The sequence below is a fragment of the Microplitis demolitor genome, chromosome 4 (genome assembly GCF_026212275.2).
Source record: "Microplitis demolitor isolate Queensland-Clemson2020A chromosome 4, iyMicDemo2.1a, whole genome shotgun sequence".
In the NCBI taxonomy this organism is placed as follows: Eukaryota; Metazoa; Arthropoda; class Insecta; order Hymenoptera; family Braconidae; genus Microplitis; species Microplitis demolitor.
In genome coordinates, this window is record NC_068548.1 from 5946718 (window position 1) to 5959225 (window position 12508).

The 12508-nt window shown below is 24.5% G+C and overlaps 3 protein-coding genes across 5 annotated transcripts in view; 2 read left to right on the forward strand and 1 right to left on the reverse strand.

Moving 5' to 3' along the window:
- Nucleotides 1–12508, forward strand: part of LOC103580589 (fasciclin-1) — a 168320-nt gene that overhangs the window by 134556 nt on the left and 21256 nt on the right. For both annotated transcript variants that reach the window (XM_008562400.2, XM_053738652.1), the window contains exons 3-6: nt 2415–2602; nt 10236–10366; nt 10472–10568; nt 11985–12159. In XM_008562400.2, coding sequence (XP_008560622.1) covers nt 2415–2602; nt 10236–10366; nt 10472–10568; nt 11985–12159 — 591 coding nt within the window. The remainder of the gene's footprint in view (nt 1–2414; nt 2603–10235; nt 10367–10471; nt 10569–11984; nt 12160–12508) is intronic.
- LOC103580588 (origin recognition complex subunit 3) overlaps nt 1–12508 on the reverse strand; it is a 91903-nt gene that overhangs the window by 68788 nt on the left and 10607 nt on the right. The gene's annotated exons all lie outside the window — the stretch shown is intronic.
- Pif-4 (per os infectivity factor pif-4 (19kDa)) lies at nt 414–1226 on the forward strand. Its single transcript, NM_001414864.1, has one exon. The coding sequence runs from the start codon at nt 446–448 to the stop codon at nt 1112–1114; it is 669 nt and encodes a 222-aa protein (NP_001401793.1). The 5' UTR covers nt 414–445; the 3' UTR covers nt 1115–1226.

Consider the following 12508-nt stretch of genomic DNA (forward strand, 5'->3'; position numbering starts at 1 on the left):
ACTGTCCCATCTTAATACCAAATACTTTCAATAACTATTCAAAAATAAAAAAAGTAAAATTTAAAATTCTGTTATTTAAAATTTCCCGCCACATTCAAAATTAATTTTTAAATATGAAAACCTCAAAACATAGAATATTTAAAAATAAAGTTTCAAATAATTTAAATCCCCAACATAAATTCAAAAATCTAAACAAAATATTTCCTCACTCTAAAAAAAAAATAAAAAAAAAAAATCTATAATTAAACTCCCGTCCATTACTTTAATGAAACATTTTATACAACAAATTTATAAATGTCTCCTAATTAATCACACTATCGCCCCCACCCACTTCCTTAATTTAACTGACTCACGCTTTAATACCCACCACATTTATCATTCTTTATTAATTCATTTTTTTTTATTTATATACTTATTATTAGATAAAAAAATAAAATTATAAATAATGGCTGCAGAATTTATGATATCATTTTACCTGATAATTATACTGAGTTTATGTATGAAAGTAATTTTATTAAAAAAATCTTACGCATCACCAGAGCAAGTATTTGATCAAATATCATCGTCATATAATTTCCGACCGACATATTTAGAAATATATGACCAATCAATAAAATCAAAATGCGATCGATTGATTGTCATTCGTCCATTCGACTGGAGTTTTTGGGCGATAAATGGTTACTGTTATGTTTTAAATTCACTGAAAGCATTTGATTGCCCGAAAAAAATGACACCGACACTTATTATTGATGCGATAACAGTCAAGGAAAAATTTTTAAGCCCTACTTGCTATCCGATTGATTATAGCATTGTATTTAATGAGTACAAATCACACGGCCCGCCGATTATTAATTATTTTAATATTGAAGATGTTATGAGACTAGGAAAATTTACTATTGTTGACGCACTTAATTACTTATTTAAATATTATATTGAAATAGATTTGGATGAAGGAAATGCACATCCGTTGAATAAAAAAATTGCTAAATCTTTTACAAAGAAAAGAAATTTTATTAATTATGAGGATGCAAAAAAAGTAAAAGAACACATTCTTGAACACTCTATAAAAGAGGAACAAGAATTAAAAAATAAACGTCTAAATGCAAGCCGATAAAAATTGAATTTTAAAAAAAAGTTTTGAAATTTAGTCAAAATTATGTTTCAGATTTTTATAGTCATGTTGGTACTTAAAGTAACGCTACTGAGTTTATTTACATGAATATGACGTCGATTTAAAAAAAAAAAATTTTTTTCTCAAAATTTGTTTTTTTTTGAGGATTTAAAAATTTTTTAATTTTATCAGTTATGTGGGTATTCGAGTTGATCTTGTGTGAATTAACATGAAAATAAAATTTATTTTGAGAAATAAATTTTTTTTGAAATTCGTGTTTTTGTTTCCCAAAATTTTGAAAATTTTTTTATGGTCATGTAGGCATTGAATTTAACGTTCTCATGTTAACTGATATAAATTTAAAAAGGAATTTTTTTTTTAAATTCGTATTTTTAAGTTTTCAAAAATTTTTTTTAAAATTTGTTTAGTCATGTATACGCATTTAAATTAAAGCTTTCATATCTCGAGTAACTAAGCATAAAAAAAACTACAAACTCAATTTTAAAAAATTAAAAAAACAACAATATAATCTATTGGCCTAAAGAGCTTTAATCAATAGATTGTTCAAATTCATTTTATTTTTGAAAAAAAATAATTTTTCTGTAGCAAATTTTTTTTCATGTGATCCATTATGCCCCAGATATCACAAATCAACCTTAAATATCTTTAAAACATCAGAGATAACATGATTTGACCGAAAATAAAAAAAAAAATTTTACCAAATTTTTGAAAGGGGTCACAGTACCCGGTCTCCCCTAAGTTCATTTTTTCCATGTCAAATTTGTACTAATTTTAAAATCTAATAAAATATAACCTTTAATAAGGTAAATAACCTGCGAAATCACGGATAAAGGGATACTGAAACACAAGGAAAATAGGTTTTCTAGTTGACCGTATGCTTAAAATGAGATTGCACAAAAGTACGTGTATATATATAAGACTACAGATGGTGAGGTCATGATCATACAAGCTTTAGCTTTAAAGTTCATTTCCTAGTTTCTACACTTGTCTAACAATTGTTCCAGCTTCTGTCTCACGTACTATCAACCAAAAGCTCAAGCCCGTATGTCGCATCACATCACATTGTAATGCTATCACACATATGTGATAGTGCAATCAGCGGCAACGACAATGACTACGGCTACAATCTCCTCATTCTCCTCTTACTGTCCTAGACATTTGTTCGTACTCATATACATATATATAGCAATAGCTGTCTTGTGTAAAAATTTCTGCACTCAACTAAAGTGTCATTAATTTTTTTTTTTTTGTAATAAAAATCATTTTCTTATTTTTGTTACAGCAAATTTACCAAAGACGACTGACGAACTTGGCGACACAATTTCGTCAGAACTTGAAGGAAATCCTCCACTTTGGGTCACAAGAAAACGCGGGCATCCACAAGATGAAATTTATATTAATAATGCTAAGATACTGGAAGGAAGTAATTTTAGATCGAAAATTAATACGCCTATTGGAGAAAAAACTCAGGTAATTTAAGAATAAACATTTTCTTTTTTTTTTTTTTTTTTTTTTCAAAAATAAAGTTGACTATTTTATAGGCTTCTGGGTACTCAAACTAGAGCTCTCAAGTTCGTTGACTTAAAAATTGTAAAAAAAAAAAAATTTTTTTTTTTTTAAAGAATTTTTCGATTTTTGGAAAAAAATAAAATTTTTTTTTTGTGGCCATGTGGGTATTCAAACGAAGCGTCTTAATTATTTCTATAAGGAGAAACTATTTTGTAGATGAAAAAAAAAAAAAACTTTTACAAAACCTCGGGTATTAATTAAATATTAGTAATAATAATAACTAGTTGAACTAATTTCTCATTAGCCGTATGTACTAGTGATAAAATTAACACAGTATACATTATAAAGTTTTAAACTCATATGATATAAAGTAAAGTTTCCATTGAACGAGAGATCGCAGGGTAAATTCGCTCAGTTTCGTTCTCCAGTAAAATCTAATGAAAATATATAGAGTGCTAATACACCATGGAATGTAATATTAGTAAACGCGTAGTCATTGTAACGAGCTTTTAATAAGCTTTACTCAAGCCTTTAGGTCTTTTCGTTACTCGTTAGTAATTAATTTTGATGAATTTTAACCAACTCAATTTATTGTTTTTAATACCTCCCGCCTTGTAAATTTAATATTTAAGCTTATTTTAGCAAATTAAGTAAGTATTTAATAAACAACATTTTTCGAGTGTTAATAATTTATAACGTAAACTAATTAATAAAGAGGATTGCTTATATTTTTCAGAACGAAGACAGCTTGATGTAATTTTACAATTCGATTATTTCGCTCGAGAGTTATCGGATATAATTTTAAATAAGAATAAAAAATAAATAAAATGCTCGGTTGTTAAACTTTAGCAATAGCCCATTGATAAGTTATTGTCAAGCATCATCACATTTTAAAATTTTCCTTCGAGATAAAAACTTTGTAGTTTTCCACGATTTACTCCTCATTATTTATTTTATTTAAACTCGCCGTCATTTAACGCTGCCAGCCGTCATTGGGTCCCATTACACAATTAAATAAATTAAAGTACTGATTTATAATTATTAAATTAAAATGACATTTAGTTTTCTAAACTCTCCAAGGATTTCCCATCTCATCTGTTTCATTGATTTATTTATTTTAAGAATATATATAAATAATTGTTATTATACTGGATCGGTCGATGACATTATATATGGTAGTTATATATTTTACTCGAGTCAATATGTGTCAAAACTACTACCCCAGTAATTAAACCAAGTATCCAATTGATATTTAAATATCCGTCATCTCAATAATTATTCTCTTTATTTAAATATTTAATAAAGATCTATTTATATCACATATATTTAATTCAAATCCAGTAAATCACGCTGACCAATTTTATTTTCAATCTGGCATTTCAACTCAAGTCAAAAATTATCTTAATTTAAAATTAATAGATCCAATATTTAAAAGTTTATTTTATCATTTCCTCATCTGTCATATTTATTATTCATTTACTTTTTAATTATTTTTTATGAACTTTATCGATTGATTTTTTATTTCTTTCAACAAAAGTTCATTTAATTAAGTAAATATTGCGTTATTAATTCCAAAAAAGCGCATGAATATTTTTTTCTTTGCCAATCGTTTGGTAAACTTATTTTAGAGCTAAAAATTAAAAAAGAAATTTTTTAAACGCCTAAAAAGCGAATGGTGTAAATTATTTGCCTTTTTGAGTTTCAAAAATTTTTTTAAAATTTTGAACTTTGAAATAAGTCTCCAGTATCTCCACTATTTTAATAATTAATTAGTTTATTTTTATCATAATAACAATAATAATAATTAGTAGCGGAGATATGTAACGACGTAATGAGTATGAGTTAGACCACAATATAAAATGATAGGAAATAATAGAGGGTTGGAAGAGATACTGAGAGTGTGGAAAATTAGAACGAGGGTAAAAAGTCGACTGTGAAATATGTATGAGAAATAATCCATTGTTCTCTTCTATTTAAACCACAAAATTTACCACTTCCAATGGGAATCCGACCGCGAATTGTACTCGATACCATTACAATTCCCAAAACTACTATCGTCATAATTTTATTTATTATTATTTTTTTTTTTTTTTTTTTTTTCAGTAGAATGTTAAAATAAAATAATGAAGTAAATGAAAATATTTTTAATTTAAATTCCAACAGTTTAATTAAACACGAAATTTAAATAGTAGTTATTTATTATTTTTTAAAAATGAAAAATTAGATGTTTTTGGAAAATATCAAATTTTTTTTTATTTTTACATGTGGTGGTACTTAAACTTTAGATTTCAAGTTAATTTACAATAAAATGATAGTAATGTTGTTAAAAACAAAATTTTGAACAATAATTTATGTTTTAATTTTTTGAAAAATTTATAAATTATTTTATAGACAAGCTGAGAAAGTTTGAAAAAATGATTACTTGACCGACGATATCTTTCAAACTAATCAACAGATTTAACCTACTTGGCGGCAATCAAAAGAGCTCACCAAGGCTTAGAAATGAATAAATTTTTAAGAGGGTTTTTTTTTTTTGTATAACTCATAAACCACTTGCCGGATAAGAAAAATTTACATACACACACTCGGACATCAATCTGAAAATAGAATAATTTCCTAAGATTTCAAAACGTCGACATCTGATGAAAAGTCGATTTTTTAAAATCGAACTGAAAACAACAACTTTCCTTTTTTGAAAATTTTTAATTTTCCTAGCGGGAAATTTAAAATTTTTTTATTATTTAATTAGTAAAGCTTGAGGGTGTAATGGCCATCTCGAGGACAGTTATTGTAACAACTTAAATCTAAAGAAGGGATGAAAGAGAAAATAAGCAAAGAAAAAAAAAATTTCAAATTAATTAGAGAAAGAAAATAAAATAAAAGATTGAAAGAATAGAGAACACGATATTGCGTATCAGCTTTATCTTTTAAATTAACTCGGCGATAAAATCCTTGCGGGTCATGAAACCAACTAACCAAGTGTGTACCTAGACTATACACTGCAAACTGCAGTATACTTTATTCTTAACTGTGTACTGGTGCTTATAATGAGAGTTTCACTGATTAATCTCAAATGCTTTCATTTATTATGTTTTATTAAATTTTAAATTTTAAATTTCATATCTGAATTTTTATTAAATTTTTTTTTTTCGAGTAATTAATTGAAGAAGAAGAGGAAGAAGATTAAGAAGAAGCCATTAAATAATAATTGTTATTAATATTTGAGTCACTGTATAACAATCTTATATATAGATATACATATATGTATTTTTTTTTTTCGACATCCATCTAAAAACTTTTATTAAAGTTTTTGTTTATTAATTTTTTATAGAAAATTTATGGGTAAAATTAAATATTTGAGGTGGTTAATTTATACGGAATTTAATGGTCTTTAAGCGACAATAATTAATTTTAATGAAAAATAATTATTTTGTTATGAAAAATAATTTTAAAGAGTGAAAATTATTAAATTTTAAAATAAGAAATTTTTGATGACTTTGTTTATGATTTTTTTATGAATAATTTTATGGACAAAAATAAATATTTGAAGTGGTCGCGTTACGTAGAATGTAATGGCCTTTAAGTAACGGTAATGAATTTTAATGGAAAAAAATTTTTTTGTTATGAAAAATAATTTTAAAGTGAAAATTATTAAATTTAAAAATAAGAAGTTTTTGATGACTTTGTTTAGGATTTTTTATGGATAATTTTATGGACAAAAATAAATTTTAGAAGTGGTCATTTTACGCGGAACTTAATGGTCTTTAAATGACGGTAATTAATTTTAACAAAAAATAATTTTTTTGATATGAAAATTAATTTTAAAAAGTAAAAATTATATAATTTAAAAAAAAATAAATTTTGATGACTTTAAGATTTTTTTATGAATAATTTTATGGGCAAAAATAAATATTTGAAGTGGTCATTTTGCGTAAAATTTGATGAACTTTAAAGGAAAGTATTTAGTTTTGGTGAAAAAAAAATTTTCTCAAGTTTTAATGATCGATTTTTTTAAAAATAACGATACTAATGATGATTATATAATCAGTGAGATTGAAAACTCCTTTATGAGATTTTCAAGAAAAAAAAAAAATGAAAGATTATTAGAGCAATTAAATTTGCACAATCAATTAGAGGAAGTGGTTTATTCCTTAGCAAAGTATATCCGCAAATAAAAATATTCTTAGGGTGAGTAAGCGGCTGGGATACGACGTCGCGACGCCGGGCTGTCGCGACGTACCCTTTGTGTCTTTTGTGCTCTAGTCATTTGTGTGTTTACTTATAGAAGCCTCGCTTTTTTATGAAAAATGTAAATAGAGATTTTGGAGACAATCGACGTTCAAATTACCATTATTATTATTATCATCAATATTACTATTATTATTACTTTTTTTTTTTTTTTTATTTATCTGATTATTTTTACTGAAGTACTGAGGGTTATAATCACGATATTATTACACGAGCAATTTTAATTATCATTGTTTTCATTTTTTTTTTTCTTAGTCGTGTGGGTACTCAAACAAAAGTTCTCGTTGTACTGAATACAAAAATTGTATGAATGATATAATAATAAGACATTTATGTAAAAAAATTAATTGCTCTTTTCTTAATTACATTTTATTAATTAATTAATTTATGACTCAAAATTTTATTTATCAATTACTTATCTATAAGCGCATTTCACTTAAAAACAAATTAAAAACTTAGTGACTAATTGTTAATAAGAATTAATTATCAAACATATAATCTACGTGACTTAAAATTTTCTAGTTTATAATAAATATATATATAGAGAGAATTTAGTAAAATAATTTAATTAACAAGCTCAGTAAGAAGGTAACTTTACTCATCATATAATATATATATAATATAATACTTGAGATAGAAATTAACGTCGTTGTTATATACTTTTGTACTTTAATACATTGTTATAAAACTTTGTTTCTTGCCATTTCAAGATAATTCAAAATGTTAGTTATTATCACTTACTGCATATACTCATATATATTAAATTAATAATTAAATAAATGGTTCAATTGTTAAAAATCAGCTAATGAATAACAAATTAATTATTATTATAAATGCCACTATCGGCGGAGGTGACTAATTCTACGGGTTCTAATTTCTTACTTTCTTTACTAGTTGCGTAATGTATGTAGGGGAAAGTGGGGGCAATTGAACCAGTAAGCTTAAAAAATCGAAAAAAATATGAAAATGAGTTATCCAAAATGTCTGACCAAAATTTCGAACCAATATGATGATTTAATTTAAAAAAATTCAAGTTTTTGTGTTTTTAGGCATCTGAACTTTGTTTTTCAGTTCTTGACAAATTGTTTAATTATTTTTTAATTTTCAAATGTAATCTTTGAATTTTTTTTGTAATACCTTCTTACATATATTATTCATAAATTTTTAACTTTACTTCTAATAAAATAGTTCTTGAATATTTTTTTTAAAACTAATTATTTCAATAAAATCATATGGGGTCAATTGAACCAGTATTTTCGAGGACGGGTGAACCACACAAATCACACTGTGAGCATCAGACATGCGCGCGCATCTTGACAGAATGTCAAAAAAGCTAAACTAACCAAGAAAAAAAATAATTGTATTGACAGAAGTTTTAAAAGTGATTGTTATAACATATAATGTTGTATAAAATAATAAATATCATTAGAAGTGTTGTAATTTTAGTTTTAAGCTGTAATTAATAGTAAATTATTCATTGAAGTCATTCGTTTGTGGTTCTAATACTTGTGGTTCGATTCTCCCCGACTAGTGGTTCAATTGCCCCCCGCAAGGGGGACAATTGAACTATTTGATGCAGTTGTAAAATTTCGTATTTATTGAAAATTTTTATGATTTGTTATGTGCTTATGAGAAATGATAGTCTATATAATAAATTATGACTTTGTAAAAAAAAAAAAAACTTATCATTTTGCTTTTATTCATATAAAAAAAAAAAAATGTCAAAGTATTTTTGGTTCTATTGACCCCACTCTCCCCTATATATTTTTATTTATTAAATTTATTTAAAGAAATTTTTGTTAAAGGCAATAGAAAATTAATTGATAAGATTTTTTCATAAACAATTAACCAGTAAATTAATAATAAATATGACGGATGAGGAAATGATAAAATAAACTTTTAAATATTGGATCTATTAATTTTAAATTAAGATAATTTTTGACTTGAGTTGAAATGCCAGATTGAAAATAAAATTGGTCAGCGTGATTTACTGGATTTGAATTAAATATATGTGATATAAATAGATCTTTATTAAATATTTAAATAAAGAGAATAATTATTGAGATGACGGATATTTAAATATCAATTGGATACTTGGTTTAATTACTGGGGTAGTAGTTTTGACACATATTGACTCGAGTAAAATATATAACTACCATATATAATGTCATCGACCGATCCAGTATAATAACAATTATTTATATATATTCTTAAAATAAATAAATCAATGAAACAGATGAGATGGGAAATCCTTGGAGAGTTTAGAAAACTAAATGTCATTTTAATTTAATAATTATAAATCAGTACTTTGATTTATTTAATTGTGTAATGGGACCCAATGACGGCTGGCAGCGTTAAATGACGGCGAGTTTAAATAAAATAAATAATGAGGAGTAAATCGTGCAAAACTACAAAGTTTTTATCTCGAAGGAAAATTTAAAAATGTGATGATGCTTGACAATAACTTATCAATGGGCTATTGCTAAAGTTTAACAACCGAGCATTTTATTTATTTTTTTTTTCTTATTTAAAATTATATCCGATAACTCTCGAGCGAAATAATCGAAATTTAAAATTACATGAAACTGTCTTGGTTCCGAAAAAAAATAAGCAATTCTCTTTATTAATTAGTTTGCGTTATAAATTTTGCCTTTAAATGTTTCTCATGTATATTAATAATTTATATGTAAGGCATCATTTTCTTCATAGTTGAAACTATTATTTATTTGTATACATGTATATATATATATTATTTCTTCATGTTCGACTAATGAAAATCTTCAACGTATTATTAAATACAATTGAATACAATTACTTTAACAAAATTAAAAAAAAAACCCTTTGAAATTCAAGAACTTCAGAATCTGAGAACTTTCATTTTAGCTCAAGAATTCAAAAGCTTCGCAAACAATTCATACAAAATGTCTTTATATTATATATATATATATATATATATATATATATATATATATATATATATATATATATATATATATATATATATATATATATATATATATATTGTTATTTTACACAGTACGAAAGTCAAGGTTTAAGTTTTTGTATTTTAAAAAATTTATAATATATATATATATATATATGTCTATAAATTTACAAGACATAGCACGAGTGCAAATGACGGAGATAATTATATTGTAATGAATCACAACAAAAGCATTTTATGTACTACAATATTAAAAATTCAAATATTTCTTAATGAAAAATTTCAAACAAAAAAAATTTTTTTTTTTGTTTTATTCCTCTCTAATAAATTTTATTATTATTGTAGTATTAATAATTTATGAATTATAACAATAATTGTATTTTGTAATCGATTTAATTTTAGGTTCTTCATAAAATATCAGAAGTACTCGAACCAGTATTATCAAACTCACCGGACTCATTGATATCTAATCCAAATGCATTTCAATTTTTGAATCAAAGTGACAGTATTAATCTTGGTCAATTTAGAATAAGGTATATAATATATGATTCTTCAAATCCTGATACATTTGTATTAAAAATAATAATCATAAAAATGATTATAAATTAATATTGAATATATATAATTTTTACTTCCAGAACATTTCGTCAAAGAGTATTGTTAAATAATAAAGAAGATATATTTAAAGCTGAGGGTGGGTATACATTTTTTATACCCGATGAAGAAGGTTTTAAGGTAATTGAAAATAAATAATAATAATAATAATAATAATAATTTTTTAAAGTTTAAAAGTTTAAATTCAACTTTGAAAATATATTTTTTTCCTTTAACCTTATATTTATATATATAAAATATAACATACATGACAGAAAATTTTATTTCTGTCTCGTTATGTAGAACGTGCAGAACGCAACTCGGTAACTTGTAAACTCGTATAGAAAAATTTAAGTAAATTTGATAAAATAAAAAAAAACGTGACATGAAATTCAATGATAGACATCAAAGTCACTTTTTTAGATGTATTTATATATATAACGTCAATATTTAAATTTAATTTCCTATATATTTTTTTTATAATTTCACCTTACACTTGAATAATATGGCGAGCTTTAATTTAAATAATTAATTTTTAATTATAAAAGTGAGTAGAAAATTTTACGCTTTTTCAAATGAGTACCAACATGACCTACTTATTTTAAATATTCTGAATTATATACACATATATTTATATATATGTATATATATGATATTAATATGCTTACAGTAATTAAAGTATGGCTTGTCGGTATTCGTTTGAAAGGTCATCAAATTCTTATGTAATTAAGAATGTTAAAAAAAATTTTTTTTTTCAAAATAATTAAAAAATTTTATTTTCAATAATTTCAAAATGTGAAAAATTTTTTTTCCAATTATTTCGCGTAGGAAATTAAACGCCCTTTAAAATGAGTACCAACAAGCCATACTTATTTTTAATTTTATAAAAATGTATAGTGTATATATATTAAAATATATGTATATATTATGGGCCATTAAAAATAAGTATGTCTTGTTGGTATTCATTTTAAAGGGTATTTAATTTTATGTAAATATATGAGCGTGAAATTTTTTTTTATCAATTAGGGAAATCAGGGGCAACTTAGGCCCGCAAATGAAATGAATTATTTTGAATTCTTTATAAAAAGTGACATCAGAGGTTAAATAATTAAATTGTTTTAATTAAAAAAAATTAAATTGAAGACTATATCGTTGTAAAAATAAATGAGTTTTAAATATTGTGTATAATTAATCCGCGTAGGGTAATTAAATATTTGGTCTTTTACGAGTTAGTGTAATACCTTATATAAAATGTGAGTCAGAAAACGTGAATAGTGGGAGTAAGCCACAGTACTGAATCTACAAAAAATGTGTGGTTTAGTAGTACAAGTTTATATAAAAGCAGACAGTGTAAGTTAAAGAGACAGAGTAGAGTTGAGTAGAGTAGAGTAGAGTGTAGGTAACGGATGTCGACAACATAAGGCTCGGATGAAAAAGCTCATTAAAGAATAAACCATATATGCGTTCAACTCTATCTCTTGTTCTTTGTTTTTATTTATGCCTTTTAAAAATAAGAGTAATTAATTAATGTGTCATAATTAATTAAATTTTTTTTAGCCATCAGTAAGACCAACTAAAATAGATCATCAGGTAATTGATGGCCATGTCATACCAAATCATGTATTATTTACTGCACCAACGCCTAATGATAGACCTTACAATACCTTGGCTAATACTGATAATTTCAAAGTAACTATTAGTTTTATACGTGATCCAGATAATTCAAAAAAAAGTAAGTTTTTTATTCATTAACAGTAAAAATTTTTTTTTTTATTAATTAAAAAATAAAAAAAAATTATATGATAAAGAAAAATAAAAAAAATCCTAATCGATCTACAATCGAGATATCGATTTATCGATTAAAAAATTCAAATAATTATTCGACGATTTTTATTGATATTTGTTTTACTAGATCGATTTATTTATTTCGATAAATCGATTATTAAAATCGAAGTATTGATTTGTTTTTATAGATCGATTTTTAAGTCGATACTAATTGATCGAATCAAATAAATTAATTGATTTTAGTGAATCAATAGAAAAATGCATACATCGCTTGTGTTATCGATGTCTCAATTTTG